The sequence below is a fragment of the Salvelinus namaycush genome, chromosome 19 (genome assembly GCF_016432855.1).
Source record: "Salvelinus namaycush isolate Seneca chromosome 19, SaNama_1.0, whole genome shotgun sequence".
Taxonomy (NCBI): Eukaryota; Metazoa; Chordata; class Actinopteri; order Salmoniformes; family Salmonidae; genus Salvelinus; species Salvelinus namaycush.
In genome coordinates, this window is record NC_052325.1 from 29,792,774 (window position 1) to 29,812,297 (window position 19,524).

Below are 19,524 nucleotides of genomic sequence, written 5' to 3' on the forward strand. Positions count from 1 at the left end.
CTACCAACATCAAACTGCTGCTAAGAGCCTTCAATTCCTGTGTGTGTGTGTGCGTGTGTGTTTCCAATCGTTTGTAATTGCAGGTTGGTAACACATTGATGCACATAATGCATGAGGCTGTGTTTATGTGTCTGTTTGGGTACACGTACACACAATAGGGTGTTGGGACACACAAAAAACAGATAACTCTTTATTTTGCATTGCATTTTATTTCTAATGCAAGGGACAGATTTTCAGTCAATCCTCAAAATGTACAGAAGCAAAGATAATTTAGATTTCAACTTGATACGTTGATATAAAATCAATAATACAAGACCACAAAGATGACCGCTTGACTAAGTCAATGTTGATGCACATTGAATGCTTCATTGATTTACCTATTCATTTTTTGATTGCCTCATTCATAACTTCTGCCCAGTATTTCCATACCACAGATCTTAACCCTCTCTCCCACTGCTTCAAGCAGTTTCTAGATCAATGGCAGGAATTTAAAAAAATCCCATGCTGGAGGAACAGAATTCAAATAAATAAAAAACTATTTCAATGAGTGATTATATGTATTATAGTTAGATTGTGGTCTCACAGAAGGTTTTCCTCGCCTTTCCTCCTTGTACTCTACAATTACCCTTCATTTTAATTTCCTATCTAATGAAACTGAGATTTTCTCCTGTGGCGCCAATGAGAGGCGACAGCAAGCCATTTGAATGTGTTTATTTACTTTTGTGGTATCATTCAAGGCAGCAGAGCTCTGAATAACACCAACATTAACATGACACTGTGTCTGGGCCCGGAGAGGAGAAGGTTGACTGTTAAGACTTTACTAGAGAGATACCTTGGAACAGATTTCCTAAACGTTTGCACTGTGTGTACATTTGCAGAAAAAACACTTAAAGAAAGAGAAAAGAATTACTGAAACCTTTTTCACTTACACATGATCTCAATGTCATATTCCTTCTATTCTCTCCTTATCTTACTAGGTGCTAACTAGACCGGGGTCAGTCAGTTTGCCAGGCATTGGCTTATCTTGTTGTCAGTGTCCTGCCAAACTGCAGTAAACTGCTGTAATATGTGTGAGAGGCACTTACTCTGGTCAGGGTGCCTGTCAGAGTGCCAGTCTGTCTCAGAACTGGCCACACGTGATGTTCTAGCTAGCTGTCTGGCATGCAGGGCAGACTGGCTGTTCACATAGACTGAAGGCAAGAAAATATTTCTTAGTCACAATTGGAAGAATTTTGAAATGTTAACATGCAGAGTGCTGCTGGGACATAGGCCAATAGAGGGAGACAGGGTATTAATATAGGAGGCTGGCTGAGGTGCATGGGGGGTGACGGGGGGGGGGGGGGGGGGGGGCTGATGTGTGGGGCTTGGGATGAGGTATGTGGGAATAAGGGCAAGGAAGGGGGATGGGTGACGCACATAAGGAGTGAAGTACTGTGGTGGTTGGATGAGGTGTGAGGCTGTTGGGTGATACATTGGGGTTGGGGTGAAATATGTGCGGGATGGGTGAGCCATGTGGGGGTTTGGGTGAGGCGTGTTAAGTTGTTGGACAAAGTATACAGGGGTAGAGTGCTTTGTGTGCATGTGGTTTGATAATGAGTGCAGATGAAGCATGTGAAGCTGTGTTGATGGTACCGAGGGTCTGGATGACGAGCATGGACATTAGCTGACATTAGGTAAGGTACTTGGGGGAGGGGAGGAAGTCTGTCTGGGGCTCTGATGGTCGTTGACATTTCCCGTGCGGTCCTGTCGCCAGCATAGCAAATCTGCTCCTGCTCATCGTAATGACGGCCTGCCAGCCAGCCAGACGGGGGCTAGTGCCTGTCTGTCAATCACAGGTCTCCACGGTGATCCATGGACTGTCCCCCATGGCAGTCATCATACTGGACACCCTGGGGAGAGGGGGGGGGGGGGGGGGGAAGAGAGAGAGAGAGAGAGAGACGATGGACTTAGTGAGACAGACATCTAAAGGTCAGCAGTCAGTCAGTTCAGACACCACAACAATATTTATCTCTTCTGATCACACAGATATGGAGCTTTCTTGGAAACTGGCAGACTGGGGGAAAGAACAGAGGTCCTAGACCACATCCACATGGAGTCTGGTCTCCAACCATACAGTATGATCTTTATTTTTCTTATCCATGATTGACCAGGTAGAGTTATTATTTACAGTAATTGTACCACAGGAGGCTGGTGAGGGGAGGACATGGTAACCATGTGTTTGATACCATTCCATTGTTTCTGTTCCAGCAATTACTATGAGCCTGTACTCTAGCCACCTGTGAATTGTACCTACCATGCTTAAAGCTCACATGCACACACACACACATACACACACACACACACACACATACATACACACACACACACACACACACACACACACACACACACACACACACACACACACACACACACACACACACACACACACACACACACACACACACACACACACACACACACACACACACACACACACACACACACACACACGACTGACACCCATGATGTAAATGTAGGCCAAAAGGTGAATTTCCTTAAGACCAGTAAGGTTATCAGCACACTTATAAATGAATAAAATGAATCCCATTTCACCTAGCTCTGCTAAATTGTCTGATAGCTTATAACTATCTAATGGCATTGGAAACAATTAGAGTAGTGTTATCATAATCATTAAAGGCAATTTACACCTCCTCCACTGAGGGATTGGTGTGAAGTGCACATCCCTTACAGGCTATAATCTGACCCCATCTAAACGACAACGGTTGTTGATCACTTGACCTCACAAAGGTCAGAGGTCAGGGAGTTCAAACAGCTATCAGCGTGGTGCAGGGCTGCAGCATCAGGAAATAAAAACAATGTTTCTTAGCCCGACTCGTTGAGCTCCCATTAACCCCTTCCACGCCACTTTGGAAATAATCACCTGGCACTGAGCTATCAGAAATCCTTTACAGCCTGGTGTGTGTTTGTGTGTGTGTGACTGTAAGATAGAGAATTGTGAGAGTACACTTTAGTGTGTGTGTGTGTGTGTGTGTGTGTGTGTGTGTGTGTGTGTGTGTGTGTGTGTGTGTGTGTGTGTGTGTGTGTGTGTGTGTGTGTGTGTATGTGTGTGATTATACACCCAAAGATTTTCCAGCAGCAGTGCACTAAAAGGATTAGCTGTCTTGGCAGCAGTGAACACTGTGCTTCATACTGTTAGCGACAGCAGTCTCTCTCTTCACTGGCTGATGTTAATGTGAATGTTAAAGATGTGGAGGAGAACACATGGAGGACAGCTGAGTCAACTGGACCTGAGACAAAACACTCGGACCAGCAAGACACCTTTGCTCTAAACCACATCTGCTGATGTAAAAAGGGCTTTATAATACCTATGATTGATTTATTGATTGATCACAATTATCACAATCCATAGACTGATTATTACAGCGTCATGGTGACATAACTCATTTATGACCTTATAGTCCTACATAAGCATTCATAGAGATACATAGAAATGAAAGGAAAACTTCAACAAACAATAATGATCTCTCTCTCTCTCTCTCTCTCTCTCTCTCTCTCTCTCTCTCTCTCTCTCTCTCTCTCTCTCTCTCTCTCTCTCTCTCTCTCTCTCTCTCTCTCTCTCTCTCTCTCTCTCTCTCTCTCTCTCTCTCTCTCTCTCTCTCTCTCTCTCTCTCTCTCTCTCTGTGTGTGTGTGAGAAAGAGATAGAGAAAAAAAGATGTGGCTCTGTGAAGGGAGTAGACGGTGGGGAGGAAGGGGTGAGCAGGCTGGGGAGACAGACTGACAAGCTCAGAGCACCATGCCACCACCAAACTCTAATTTCACTGCGACATGGTCTTTAAGTAATAACGAGCTGTAGGGGGTGTCATTACCGCCAAACTACCCTGCTCCCTCTGCCACCATTTCCTCGCGTCTCCAGGCATGAACACCGGAGCACATGCTGTCATCGACCGTCCGAGCGAAAGGGAATTGTGCGCGCTCCCGCGGCCGCGCCAACCCTCCTAGCAGTCCCCCAACCCCCGCTGTCTGTTTACAATGAGCCAGTCATCAAAATAACAAACAAACAAACACATAAACCGCTTCAAAGACCCGCGCAAGATCAATGAGCGATCCATAAACATCAAGTATTTTCGTTCTCTTCTCTCTCCTGTTATTGTCAGCTCGTAGATGATAGCTTTGGACTGAAGCGGCTCAGACTCAATCAGCGGTATAAGTTCGCCCCTACACAAAACAGCAAGCAACCATTGGAGGGAAAACAAAAACAATTCCAGACGGTGTTTTGTCCTTTCACAGGGTGTTGTTGTCTGGTTGACTCCGGGAGAGGGGTCAAATATAGGCTGTGAAGTACAGTACCAATCAAAAGTTTGGACACACCTACTTATTCAAGGGTTTTTCTTTACTTTTACTATTTTCTACATTGTAGAATAATAGTGAAGACATCAAAACTATGAAATAACATCATGTAGTAAGCAAAAAAGTGTTAAACAAATCAAAATATATTTTCGATTTTCGATTGTTCAATGTAGCCTCCCTTTGTCTTGATGACAGCTTTGCACACTCTTGCATTCTCTCAACCAGCTTCACGAGGTAGTCACCTGGAATTAATTTCAATTAACAGCTGGCCTTGTTAAAAGTTAATTGTGGAAATTATTTCCTTCTTAATGAGTTTGAGCCAATCAGTTGTGTTGTGACAAGGTAGGGGTTGGTATACAGAATATACCCCTATTTGGCAAAAGACCAAGTCCATATTATGGCAAGAAAAGCTCAAATAAGCATAGAGGAATGACAGTCCATCATTACTTTAAGACATGAAGGTCAGTCAATGCAGGAAATTTCAAGAACTTTAAAAGTTTCTTCAAGTGCAGTCGCAAAAACCATCTAGCGCTATGATGAAACTGGCTCTCATGAGGCCCGCCACAGGAAAGGAAGACCCAGAGTTACTTCTGCTGCAGAGGATAAGTTCATTAGAGTTAACTGCACCTCAGATTGCAGCCCAAATAAATGCTTCACAGAGTTCAAGTAACAGACATCTCAACATCAACTGTTCAGAGGAGACTGTGTGAATCAGGCCTTCATGGTCGAATTGCTGCAAAGAAACCACTACTAAAGGACACCAATAAGAAGAAGAGACTTGCTTGGGCCAAGAAACACAAGAAATAGACATTAGACCGGTGTAAATCTGTCCTTTGGTCTGATGAGTCCAAATTGGAGATTTTTGGTTCCTACCACCATGTCTTTGTGAGTCGCACAGTAGGTGAAAAGATGATCTCCACATGTGTGATTCCCACAGTGAAGCATGGAGGAGGTGTGATGGAGTGGGGCTGTTTTGCTGGTGACACTGTCTGTGGTTTATTTAGAATTCAAGGCACACTTAACCAGCATGGCTACCACAGCATTCTGCAGCGATACGCCATCCCATATGGTTTGTGCTTAGTGGGACTATCATTTGTTTTTCAACAGGACAATGACCCAAAACACACCTCCAGGCTGTGTAAGAGCTATTTGACCAAGGAGAGTGATGGAGTGCTTCATCAGATGACCTGGCCTCCACAATCACCTGACCTCTACCCAATTGAGATGGTTTGGGATGAGTTGGACCGCAGGGTGAAGGTGTCACGCCTGCGCCCCCTCTCTGGCACTTGAGGGCGCCAGGCTGCCCATCATTACACACACCCGTCACCATCGTTACACGCAACAGCGCTTCATTTTACTCACCTGGACTCCATCACATATTGAATAACTCCCCTATATCTGTCTATTCCTCAGTTTCATCCCGGTGTCTGCATTAATGTTGTTTTGTTTACCCTGTCCAGACGCTATTCATATTCTGTTTCATGTCCGTTATTTATTAAATGTTCACTCCCTGTACTTGCTTCTTGTTTCCCAGCGTTTGTCCTTACAGAAGGAAAGCAGCCAACAAGTGCTTAGCATATGTGGGAACTCCTTCAAGACTGTTGGAAAAGCATTCCTCATGAAGCTGGTTGAAAGAATGCTATGAGTTTGCAAAGCTGCCATCAACACAAAGGGTGGATATTTTGAAGAATTTGTTCAACAATTTTTTTTTTACAACATGATTCCATATGTGTTATGCCATAGTTTTGATGTCCTCACTATTATTCTACAATGTAGAAACTAGTAAAAAAATAAAGAAAAACCCTTGAATGAGTAGGTGTGTCCAAACTTTGACTGGTACTGTAAGTCTGGAATTTAGGTTTCCCATTGCGTTTTCATGCGTACAACTTGTGGAAATTATTCACCACATCTAGAATTTGCCTACTGTCATGTTATTAATTTATTATATTGTTCCTCAATTTGGTTGAATTCAATCAACTTTAGTATAGGAGTTCATGCACTCCACTTCTTCAGTGGCCTACGTTTGACATTTTTGTAATTTAGCAGATGCTCTTATCCAGAGCGTCTTACAGAAGTATTTCGTGTTAAGTGCCTTGCTCATGTCGGTTACTGGCCCAACGCTCTTAATAACGGCAAGGCTACCTGCCACCCTGATAACTCATCCAGTGTGGCCTAATCCAATAGCCTATATTTTTCAGCAGAGGGTCTACACACAGTTGGCTTTTTCACGCACGACTCGAGGAGGTGCTGAAATGACGTGATTTCAGTCGCTGTCATTTCAGCACTGGACAGCTCTCGTCCGGCCAGAATGGTATAAAGTAAAGCACGCAGGAATAACGACCAACGTTTCTAATCTTGTAGCATTTGACAGTGCTTTACACAAGCCACAGCAGGGGTAGATAGAAAGAGAGGCATGGGATCATATTAACGATATAGAAGAAAGTTCAAGTTATAGACAGAAGCCCTTTCAGCTTTGCCTGAAGTTAGGCACAACTCCCTTTCTGAACGTGGTCAAACTGCAGGTATACATACTTTAAATTGGCGATTACAGAGCATACTCTGGCCGGGTCATGCATTGGCTTGGATCTGAAAGTCTCGCAGTATTGCTAGCATTGCTTTGCAGCTGTGTGTTTCGTGAGATCATGAACAATCGGAATCTCTGTTCGCCCCCCTTTGCCTCGCTGGGTCAGGAACATTAGCATAGTCCGCTCTGCTTGACTGACCACCGCTGCCGGTGCGGGGGACCGCTTTTGTCCCCCACTCACCCCTGTGGGTAGCACTCAGGTGAGGGCAGGGAAGAGTGGAGTAGTCCGATTACACAAGACCCCCATGGTGTCCACGCATGGGAATTAGAGGCACGCACGCACACACAACAAAAAGGTGAAAATGTTGTGCACCTACTTACAAAATTCCCTTTCCATAGGCCTATAATAAGGAAACTCTTCCAAAGATGCTACAAACGAGGTGCTCATAACAAACAAAAAGTAAGTTTCGTTTGGGTAAATTTAATTCACAGACTCGCGCTGTTGAGTGTTACAGAGGAATGAATACTGTGTCTTCTATTCGGTCGCCAAACAGTGAGTGACAGTTATTTTTCTGCGCTGGGCTGATTCTCATGCGGTCCTGCGCGCCTCCATTATGTTGCAGTGGTGGGAAATGAGAGGTCCGCGAGCTGCTGGCGTGCTGATTACCGCTCCTTAGGGATCCTCTGTTTCTCCTCGGTAACTGATAGTTAGGCGCTGTTCTAATCAAATATACCGTCTGTCTCCGCGATACAGACAGACCTATAGCCAGCCAAAAACACACGCTTGGGCCATTGCAACGCAGTTAACCCCTGTGCACCAGTTATTCTGCTACCAATCGAGTAAGAATTAGAGGAGATTTTTTCTTGCAGAATACTTTTAGTTTTTTTATATTAAAAAATGTTTTTTGTAAGTGTCCTTTCAATTATTTGGTCAAATATAGATATTTCGGCTAAGCCTTGCAGTATATTCTTTTCAAATCAACAATCAAGGCACTGCTGACTTGAAATGTGTCTTAGAAATGTGTTTCTCTCACTAAATTGGACGATTTCTCTTCCTTTCATTCACTGGGCAGACAGACAAGCCTGTTCTAAAGCACCCCAAAACGTTATCCTCATCAAACTTATTATTTTCATTCTACCCCCGACCCCTTCCAAAAAAATCCCTGCTTCCCGCGGTGCGTTAGGTTTTGTGTGGTCCCGGCACTGTCCCGTTTTTGACACTTCTCTGACGGGTTCCCCCGGTTCCCTCGCACCTGCGTCGCTACCCGGTCCCTTCAGGAATGCACTGGGGCTTGTAATCGCCTTTGTTGGGGCATTGAGTTGTACGGCTGAGTGAAACTTCCCAACCTCACAGTGCGCCGGTCGCTGAATGGGGCTCAGCGTGGGGCGGCTCTCCAAACCGCGGCCGCTGCCAAATTCCAACAGTGGCGCTCACAATCACTCCCACACAGGCCCCGCTACCACCAAGCAAGAGGGATGGAGGGAGAGGAGGGAAGTTAAAGGGGGGGGGGGGGGTAAGGGTGTGAAGGAGTAAAGAGGAGAGAGAGAGGAAAAGAGTCCAAAACGAACTCTAAACAAATGGTCAAGGCTAAATGTTTCTCACCATCACTCTTCGCGATAGACGGTGAAATCCGGGTTAGGCCTGAATCAATTACATTTTGTTTAGCTCGGCAAGTCAGTTATTAAGAACAAATTATTATTTACAATGACGGCCTCCACAGGCCAAACCCGAACGACGATGGGTCAATTGTGCGCCGCACTATGGGACTCCCAATCAAAGCCGGTTGTGATATAGCCTGGATTCGAACCAGGGTGTCTGTAGTGACGCCTCTAGCACTGAGATGCAGTGCCATTAGACCACTGCTCCCCTCGGGAGCTCTATATTCCCAACATTATCAACCATTTTCACAGGGTCCCCGTTCATAGGCTAAAAGTCCTCAAATAAAACCATACTACAGAGAAGTATTCAAAATGTGGATGATTATACTTCAAAGTTTAATCATCAATACAATCATTTCCCCGGCTGATTGCTTAGACACTGTCTAATTGAAAATCTTCTGACAAACAGTTCAGGATAGGCTACAGAACATCGTGCTCAAAATAGCTCGTGTTGTGAGAAAACAGCATTGCAAGAGAGCAAGAAACAACAAGAGTAAAAGTTTGTAAATGTGTGAAGAAAAAAAAACTTTCCCTGTGTGTGTGTCAGCAGCCTGTGTGCCACCACGTTTCGGTGCATTGGGGCCTGTGCTCCAGTGTATGGTGCTGGACAGAGCAGCAGCAACAGCAGCATCGCAGCGCTCCTGGAAGAGCGCAGGATTAAGAGGCAGCAAGATTGTTAAACATGTCAACGTGTAATTGCACGATAAGGCCCTCGCGAGGAATTCATTGGCCCAGTTGCTTTCTCTATTCCCCGCTAATCTTGCCTGGCACATTCGTTCTGTGCAATCTGTCTCCGTAATCTTCTGTGACAGAGCGGGCATCGAGAGCAGGCAGCTCGGCTGGGTTTTTTGGGGAGGGGGGCGTTGGGGATGGAGGGAAAGCGGAGAAAATATGCAGAGGCGTGATAAAGTGACGCTAATTATCCCCATTTAGGACAGCGAGTGCAAGGGATCGGGGCTTTACCAGCGCCGAGTGTGCGCCAGCGCTGATGGCTTCCTAGCGTGGAATATATCGGTGGCTACAAGATAAGAGTATCGCATGCTGGAGAGATTTATTGGTCAGAGATGTACTGCTGCTGTTCCCCTCCCTCTTCCTCTCTTCCATTCCCCAACCTCCACATCGCCACCTTTGCCCCAAAACCCGTTCCTCATCACTTCCCCTCCCTTCCACTTTCCCCTCTGTGGTCGAGTAGTAAATTATTCGGGTTAAATTTACCAGAACACTCCTCTTTTAACCTAGCGATGTGCCGTGACGCGCCCCGCCTCTCTGTTTTTTCAGCGTTAATCTGTGTCGCTTTACATCTGCAGATAAGATACAAATAACCTCCAAGCGGGCCATGCTATGTGCCCCTCCGCTGCGTAGGAGGGGAGCTCTGCATACGCCATATCACTGTCTGTTTAGGATCCACACCAAACTCAGTTTTCAGCCGTTTGTTTTATTGAATTCATCAGTTTGTTTTATTGAATTCAATGGTCTCCACCTGTATCTTGGGGAGGCGGCTCTCTGACAGGTGCTGTAGGCGGCCCTAGGTGCGGTATGGTCCTCTGAACTTCTAAAGTTAGTACCAGTGGAGGCTGTTGGGAGGAGCTATTGGAGGACGGGCTAATTGTTACGTCTGGGATGGGATAAATGGAAACCACATGTTCGACTCCATTCCATGAATTACATTCCAGCCATTACAATGAGCCCGTCCTCCTATAGCTCATCCCACCAGCCTCCACTGGTATACACCATAGTTAACCAATTTTAAATAAGTGCAGCACACCTACCTATAGGCAGATAGATGTGTATAGGCCTACAGTACAATATGTATCATCAGTTTTCTAAATGGTGGAACAGTTTGATATTCCTGATTGGGGAAAAACTGGTGGGGAAAGTTTCTATATTCCTATATTTCTATATTTCTTGCATTGTTGCATGTGAAAACTGAAAGAAGAAAGACATAGGACAAAGTGATCTTCTTTCAGAAGACTGGAATAAAAGGTAGGATCATGTGGACAACACTATTAGGAAAGCAAAGCCACTATGAATTATTCATGCAGTGAGTTTCAGAAAAATAGATTTTACTTTTGTAAAATGTTCAGTGTAAATTAAGTTTGATTTTAGTTGTATGATGATGTAATGATTGGAAAGTTTCAGGATATTATTTGGGGAGAGAAATATGATGGATCTAGTGATGACAGCTCTTTGAAATAATTTTTGTGGTAGTTGAAGAAATAGGTAGAATAGGTTCACATGTAGACCTACTGATAGCTACCTGTAGTTCTATCTAATAAATACATTATTTAGGCTAACAGCATAGCTGCGGGAAGTAGGGGTGCTGAGGGTGCTGCAGCACCACCTGAAAAATAATAATTAAAATAATAATAATAAAAATAAAAATAGAAAATAATATTTTTCACAAAAGTAGTGCACTGGGCCTTTAATAGTCCTGTATTAGCGGACCGATATAACCGTCTGCAGCACGGGTGAAGCATTTTTTCCAGCAAATGAAATTAAATAAGTTATAGTAGTGGTAGTGTCTGCAGTTGTAATGGTGGTGACTGGTTGTAGTTGAAAAAGTAGTTAGATTAAAATATTGATTGATTGGTTGGTTAATTGTTAGGAAATTATGGGGTATGATAGCCTGAACATGTGAAAGCTGGTTTGGTGTCTCTAGCTTGAACGGTTCAATAGTTACAATTATTGTTGGTGGGTATTATATGCTAATTTATTCACATTTAAGTAGTTATAATTTATAGTGCAGACTAGAGCTAGACCAGAGCAAGTGCAAACCTTAGCTAGCTTGCTACACCCAGGACCAGAGCTGGACCAGAGCTAGTTGTGTGGTTCGGTATTTTTGTGGTCAGTAGTTGTGGTCAGTAGTTGTGTGGTTCAGTATTGTTGTGGTCAGTAGGTGTTGTCAGTAGCTGTGGTCAGTAGTTGTGGTCAGTAGTTGTGTAGTTGTGGACAGTAGTTGTGGTCAGTAGTTGCGCGGTTCAGTATTGTTGTGGTCAGTAGGTGTGGTCAGTAGCTGTGGTCAGTAGTTGTGTAGTTGTGTAGTTGTGGTCAGTAGTTGTGTAGTTGTGGACAGTAGTTGTGTAGTTGTGGTCAGTGGTTGTGTGGTTGTGGTCAGTAGTTGTGGACAGTAGTTGTGGTCAGTAGTTGCATGGTTCAGTATTTTTGTGGTCAGTAGTTGTGGTCAGTAGGTGTGGTCAGTAGTTGTGGACAGTAGTTGTGTAGTTGTGGTCAGTGGTTGTGTGGTTGTGGTCAGTAGTTGTGGACAGTAGTTGTGGTCAGTAGTTGTGTGGTTCAGTATTTTTGTAGTCAGTAGTTGTTGTCAGTAGGTGTGGTCAGTAGTTGTGGACAGTAGTTGTGTAGTTGTGGTCAGTGGTTGTGTGGTTGTGGTCAGTAGTTGTGGACAGTAGTTGTGGTCAGTAGTTGCATGGTTCAGTATTATTGTGGTCAGTAGTTGTGGTCAGTAGTTGTGGTCAGTAGGTGTGGTCAGTAGTTGTGTGGTTCAGTATTTTTGTGGTCAGTAGTTGTGCTCAGTAGTTGTGCTCAGTAGCAGTCAGTAGTTTTGGTAAGTAGTTGTGTGGTTCATTAGTTGTGTTGTTGTGGTCAGGAGTTGTGTTGTTGTGGTCAGTAATTGTGATCAGTAGCTTTGGTCAGTAGTTTTGGTAAGTAGTTGTGTGGTTCAGCAGTTGTGGTCAGGAGTTGTGTTGTTGTGGACATTAGTTGTGTGGTTCAGAAGTTTGGTGGTCAGTAGTTGTGGTCAGTTGTTGTGGTCAGTTGTTGTGGTCCGTTGTTGTGGTCCGTTGTTGTGGTCCGTAGTTGTGGTTAGTAGTTTTGTGGTTGTGTTAGTAGTTTTGGTTTAGTAGTTGTGGTCAGTAGTTGTTGTCGGTAGTTGTGTGGTTGTTTATAATATTTGTGGTTCAGTAGAAGTTGGCCAGTAGTTGTGTGGTTATGGTCAGTAGGTTGTGGTCAGTAGTTCTGGTCGGTGTCTAAACTACAACTGTTGCGTGAAAACTGAAAGATGTGCGATGAGAAGTGATCGGGTTAAATATGAAAGGAGTGAATGGAGACAGCTTCGCTCTATCCAATCAGTAGTGCTGAGCGATTAACTGGAATGTCAGTTATTTTTCATTTATTAAACAACTAATTGACCAACGTCATTTAAATTATTTGAATTCCATTTTTTTTCTCTTTTTTCCTGTGAGCTCAACACACACATTGCAAAGTTTCTCTAGAGATAAATCAGATCAAACCTGAACTGTGCGATGTATTAGGAAGTTGTAGTGTATATTTCTACATAGTTTAGTGCAGAAAACATGGTAATTCATTCCAATGACCATAATCAATTGCACTCCTACTTGTCTGGTCTGTGTTTCTTTTACTTTGAAGAACTACTAAAATAGTGATTTTGTCATACAGCATAGGCAGCAGCTCTATAGAGATGAGATGATTACTTCGAATTAAATAATCAAGTCTTCAAATAAAACCAATGTAATATACACAACTGAAATATTTTATTAAAGTAAAGTATGTGAATAAATGATGGTTAATAAGTGATAAGCAGTAATGGGCCGTCACTACCATCATGGGACTTTTATTCATTGTTTTATTATGTGTTGTTAAAGCATTTTATTGTGTGTTGTTAAAGCACCCACATAATGTATAGTGCACTTAATGTTAAACAAAATAATCAAAACCAAAATCGAAAACCATGATTATTTTTTAATAATCGTACCGAAACCGAACCGGTCTGAAAAAGCATTAATGCTCAGCATTACCAATCAGAGCAGCAGGATCAAAGTACAGCCCGTCCTTCTCTTTGCAGACAGGCGAACTAGCCAGTTGAGTTATTTAGAGCACGAGGCACGATCCTAAGAAGGAGGACGATGCGCTGTTGCCTTGTCGCTACTTTCTTGGTGTTCACAATTGTTCTAAATTCAATCACCCTCTTCACACTACTCATAATTTTTGCCTGTGCGCCTCTACGTCTGTGAGTATCGATAGCAACGGCTCCGTTTGGGCTTCTCAATGATGAGACATGAGAGAGCTGTTAGCTGACGTTAGCTAGTTACTTTATGTCACTCTAAACTCCGAACAACATCTGTAGCGTTTGATTGGTATGAGATAATTCTGTTCTGAGTCCAGATTTGAATAGCAGAGAATTAGCCCATGATGTTAGATCCTCTAAGTGTTTGTCTATCCTGTTGTGGGAGTAGTCAAAACGGCAGTTGTTTCAAAAAGTTACGGAAAAAAATTGTTGATGTGGTTACTAAAATAGCTGTACCGTTTGATTGGAATACGATATTTTCGTTCTGAGCTCAGATTTGAATAGCAGAGAAGTAGAGGAAGATTGCATACCCTCACACGTTGTGTCTAACTTTGTGGGAAAGTGGTCCAAACTTCAATTGCTTAAAAAAAGTTCGAGGAAATGTTGTTAGTAAAACAGCTGTCGTTTGAGTGTAATAAGATATTTTTGTTCTGAGTTCAAATTTGAAAATAAGAGAAGTAGAGAAAGATTTCATACACTCTCTAACTTTTTTTTTTTTACTAGGCAAGTCAGTTAAAAGAACAAATTCTTATTTTACAATGACGGCCTACCACGGCCAAACCCTCCCCTAACCCGGACGACGCTGGGCCAATTGTGCGCCACCCTATGGGACTCCCAATCATCGGGATCAAACCAGGGTCTGTAGTGAAGCCTCTAGCACTGAGATGCAGTGCCTTAGACCGCTGCGCCACTCGGCAGCCTTATTGTCCAAGTTGTTGGTAAAGTGGTCAAAGTAGCTTATTTGTGTCAAAAGTCGCATTGTTGCAATTACAGTGAATAGAATGTTGGAAGTGATGATGTCACAATGGAGCCTTTAGAACGTTGAGGACATTCCATTAAAGTGGATGGAGGTAAGAAAGAAGGACAAAAAGCTTAATAGTTTAAAAAGTATAAAAGATATCAAAAAGTTGCATGTATGTAACTCAATCCATACCAGTCTGCACATTTTAAAGTTTGAATGACGTTTCTAGTTTAAACCGTGTAAGAGCAGAAGCGTTCCAAATAATAATAATAAGTATTATAATGCTGTTTGGGGCCTGATTTGGACTAACCGTGGACACAATAGCCTGAAACAGGATGTAACTGTCCTCATAAGGCACAACAGAAAATACCATCTCATACTTTTTCTCAATGCACCAAAGATGTTTATTCCAGGCTCTATGAGGCACAGAAAGGCTCCTGCAACCCCCATAGAGGGAATGGACTACTGTGAGATACAAAGGGAACTCCCTCTGCTCTAACCCATGCTTACTCCCATACTTTTCCATCCATAAGAGGGATAGAGCAAGTGCCCACTTTGGGGAGAAGGTTGTGGAATCATAGCACAGCGTGAGAGAGAAGTTCCCTGAGGTCAGAGGTCATGTCACTTGTTGCTGCGTACAGGTTTAGCAATGACTATAGGGCGGGGAGTTTCTCCTCTCCATGTGCCCTGACCAAAACCTCCTGCCCCAGCAATGATATTACATTGGAGTATTTGAACAGGAGATAAGAACAGCAATTATGTATCATGCACATATAAAGCTGCTCCCAAAGAGGAAATCACTGTCAATTCAATACACGTGCGTGCGCATCATTATTTGTTGTGCTGTTATGGATTGTTCGTAACACCATATTTTTATTAAATGTTTTATTTTATTTAACTAGGCAAGTCAGTTAAGAACAAAATCTTATTTACAATGACGGCCTACTCAAATGACATATGAGTCTTTCCGTTTTTATAAAGTAATTTATAGCTAACTGTCCAGTTGAACTGAAAGACACAAGAGATCCCTATATCCTACTTCTGCCAACGTATTAATAAGACTGTGAGTCTTCTCATCTAAATTGTGTGTAATTGTTTATTTCATCATGTTAGCCATGCCTATGTGCTTCAGTGTCTATGACTGCCATGTGGGTATTAAAACACTTCAACTTGAAACACCTAGTGAACAGCTCACCCTTCCTTGTTTCCTAATGTCTACAGATGATCTGCTCTGATTCAAAACGAGTCATACACACTTATCACCCTCTTCAACATTTTAGATCTCCGTCTCCAGCACGGTGATTTCATCTAGTCTCCATTCATCATGGCACAGAGGAAAGGAATATAACATCCCATACACACTAACCATCATCTCAGAATCTCCAAAGGGTCAAACTTTAAATCAATCCAAGACACACAGTGGTAATACGATCAAATGAGTTGAAGGTACTATGTCGTCTGTAATACAACCATGGCTTAAATAAAGAACTTTATCTACTTGGATGATACTGCCATCCGGAATCTATTCCCTGAAAGTGCAAAATGTATTCAACCATTATTGGGGGGAAATCTAAGTTCAATAGAAAAGTGGTTCTTGATCATTAAAATCCAAGTGCCTGTTACACACTATAGGGCCAAACCGAGTCAAGTCAAGCGAACCAAGCCGAGCTGTACTGAATTGTCCCTATATTGTGAATCAGGCACATTGTTCTGGCATTGCAGCCTTCATAAGTATACTTGCTGTAGTAGGCCTATGGCAGGGATGCAGAGTGTGTCAATCACTGACTAATGTGGTTTCTTTGTATCCATACTGCTTCCTATTCAGGGGTACAGGCTTTGTTAAGGGATCAAGGAAACAGCCTGAACTTTGACCCCTACTCACATAACAAGAAAACAGAAAAGTTTCCACTTTTCTCCCAAATAGACCATTAAAAAGCCTTCAGCTCATACTTATCAGGATTATCTACTCACAGTGTAGTCGATGTATTCAATACTGGGAGATAGTCAGTCACAAGTAAAATGTGAGATGAGGTCAATTCAATACTAAACTATTCTAAAGTAATCAAATGAAGCTTGCTATATATGTATACAACCTAATTCTGGTTTATACAACTCCTTATTTGAATTATAATAAGTCTATAATAATTTAAGTGGAATAATTTAGGACAATATGCTATGAAGTAAAATAATATTAGGCTAACTTACTGAAAAGCAGTACGCCTATTATACTGTTCATGACAACAATAAAACGGGTAGGCCTAAATTCGCCAATAACAAAAACGTCAAAACCTCCTACACATTTATTAGGTTTAAAAACATAATTTTTGTGATAAAATATAGCCTAGGATATTTGAGTGAGCCTGAATAATCGTTCAACATTTACTAGTTGCATTTGGTGATCGCCATTTGCAATCATAGCGTTATTGTCCAAATAGGCCTGCATGGTTCATCCCTTCAGCGCTTGCAAGAAAAATATGTCTTTCAAAAAGCCACAAAAGTCACCCAACTCGAGATAGCTTTGCTCTTGTTTTCTATGGGCTATAGGATATATTAATGTATTTTTTGCCAAGTTACTACAGAAATATATCATATTATGCTATTTGAATAATCTATTGTACATTATAACAACATAAAATCAAGTTATTAAGTGCTATAGGCCTATTGTATAACCAATACCTGCGGAACAGGTCTAGTCTAAGTTTGTCAGTAATCAAAATAAAACAAACCATAGACCTAATGCATGTAGCCTAATTGCGTTCAAATTATCATGGGAAAGAAAAACCATGAAAAGACTAAAAATAAAACTTTTTAAATCGAATCAAGAACAAAAAGAGCATAATTAATTATAAAAATATATTGCAAGTGAGACGATGCACGCATATATCCGAAATGTAGGCTATATTCTGAAGGACTAATGTGAATAGTGTGCTTCTCTCTGAAATATGTGGACCCTGTTCTATTGTGACAACTTGCTAGTAACGTTATCTTTACAGAAATGATTACAAACCCATAAGGGTAAACCCTGAGAATAGTTTGGGTGTACCATGGGACATGCCTCTCTTAATCCAATGGCCAAAAAATAAGTTTACTTATATTAAATATTACGCATTGTAACTATTTGTTTCATGTTACGGGTTTGCCAGAGACACTCTCCCATTTAAAAAAAATATTAGCTGTATAGGTAGCTTTACGTCGGACTCAAAGTTTCGTGGCCTTCAATATATAACTCATTACCATTTGCAACTGAAGATAGTGAACAATAATCAAGCTAACACTTTTTTTGTAGAATCAGAGCAACATATGTGTGAAATTTATTTAAAATGTAATTCAGCCCAATATCAGAACCTCTCTCTAGCAGAAATGCATTTCGTAAATTATACAATAGCAGTTGCGCGTCAGTCTTTTAAAATATTCAAATTATTCACAATTTACAATAGTTATTACAATAAGAGGAGATAATTATGATCATGAATAGACAGTGTAAACGGAAATGTTTACAATCTCTTGGGGAATATTTAAATGGGGAAAATATCAATCTTTAAAACCATCTTTCATGATTATGGAAAACATGTTCTTATTTTTCAATAACTTACAGTGAACCAAAAATAATTCGATTATAGTTAAGCAAATGTGTTCATTAATTTGGTTGGCATCGCCCTCAACCACAAGTGTGGTTAATAAAAAATTACAAAATGATAACACAACAACCAGTATCTGAACTCATATCCTGTTCGTAAGAGAGTGTATACTCCAAAATGGGAAAAGGATAGGCTAATTTACTTTTAATTTACAAGAACACCATAAACATTCTGAACAAAATGCAGGTAGTTCAGTGATCATTTAAAAAATAAGTAAATATTTGGTTATGGGTTTTTGTATTCTGCCTGCAGTTTCCATAGTCATATAAATAATCTATATATGCGTTAATGGAACCGTTCCGTTCACCCCAGCCGTCGCACTCTGGTAATGCTGCGGCAATGCGTGGAGTCTACTTTGCACCGACGGGTCCCCGGGCTCTCCGGTCGGTAAATACATGCTTATCATCTCTCTCAAGTCTCCGGGGCAAGGGCCCCTGGAGTGAGTGCTAACGGGAGGGCTTACGCTCGGCTCTGACTTCACCAGCGACCCTAACGTGCCCATGGCAGCCGAGGAGGAGACGCCAGAGCTCTGGTGCTGCGTGTAGGTGATCCCGCCATAGCCGGACGGAGATGCGCTCATGTAGCCCTCAGAGTTCGAGATGGGGCTGTACTGGAGTGCCGACATGTCGTAGCGGTGCATGGGCTGGGGGTTGTGCGGGTGGTGGTGGTGGTGTGAGTGGTGGTGATGCCCGCTGCCCGGGTGCTGGCTGTAAGCTAGCTGCGCCTCTTGCATCATCGCCGCCGCCGCAGCAGCTGCAGCCATCTGCCCCGAGTACGCACCGTTCGCCCAGCCATTCATGTGAGCGTAGCCTGAGCTGGTGGAGCCCCCGTGGCCCCCGGTGCTCTCTAACCTCTGGCCGACGCCGGATGAACCCATCCCGACACCCAGACCCATTCCACCGCCGCCGGCCCCAGAGAGCAGGCCACCGGCCAGAGAGTATTTGTCCTTTTTCAGCAGCGTCTTGGTCTTCCGTCTCGGTCTGTACTTGTAATCCGGGTGTTCCTTCATGTGCATTGCTCGTAACCGCTTCGCCTCGTCGATGAAGGGTCTCTTCTCCGCCTCGGACATGACCTTCCATTCGGCTCCCAGCCGCTTGCTGATCTCAGAGTTGTGCATCTTGGGGTTTTCCTGGGCCATCTTTCTCCGCTGCCCGCGGGACCACACCATGAACGCGTTCATCGGACGCTTCACCCGGTCCTGATTCGCTTTTGACCCACTGTTCGGCCCCGTTTGCCCCAAATGTGTGTTCGTTTGGGGTCCAGGGGACTGGAGGTCCGTCTCCATCATCATGCTATACATTCACCTGGTTTTCAAACTTTCAACCAACAGATGAAACAAAGTCTGGTTCAGTCGGCGCGCGAGTCCGGCAGAGCAGGTGCACACGAGGGAACGACAATCCTACACCACAAAAATAATGAAATGCAAACTTAATTAATAATCCAATACATAGAGTGTCAGAGAAATGTTCTCCCCGTGGATGCTTTATCTCCTCTCCGGTTGTTGGTTCACATCCACGCTGACAGAAGGCGCATTTGAGCCACTTTCCCTGTCGGAGTTGAGAAGTTAGT

At 43.0% G+C, this 19,524-nt stretch overlaps 1 protein-coding gene across 2 annotated transcripts; it reads right to left on the minus strand.

The window, feature by feature from the left end:
* Positions 1-18,229: 18,229 nt before the first annotated feature.
* Positions 18,230-19,255, minus strand: sox1a (SRY-box transcription factor 1a). Of its 2 annotated transcripts, XM_039014095.1 has the most exons (2): positions 18,799-19,255; positions 18,230-18,765 (listed from the first exon to the last, which is right to left on the minus strand). In XM_039014095.1, exons 1-2 carry the CDS (start codon positions 19,253-19,255, stop codon positions 18,230-18,232), a joined length of 993 nt encoding a protein of 330 aa, XP_038870023.1. The 2 variants fall into 2 exon arrangements, with proteins under 2 accessions (XP_038870023.1, XP_038870022.1); XM_039014094.1 differs by having other exon boundaries at positions 18,230-19,255.
* Between the last annotated feature and the right edge of the window lie 269 nt (positions 19,256-19,524).

Coding starts and splice junctions, on each gene's coding strand:
- sox1a (XM_039014094.1), bottom strand. CDS start 19,255: ATGTATAGCATGATGATGGAGACGGACCTCCAGTCCCCTGGACCCCAA.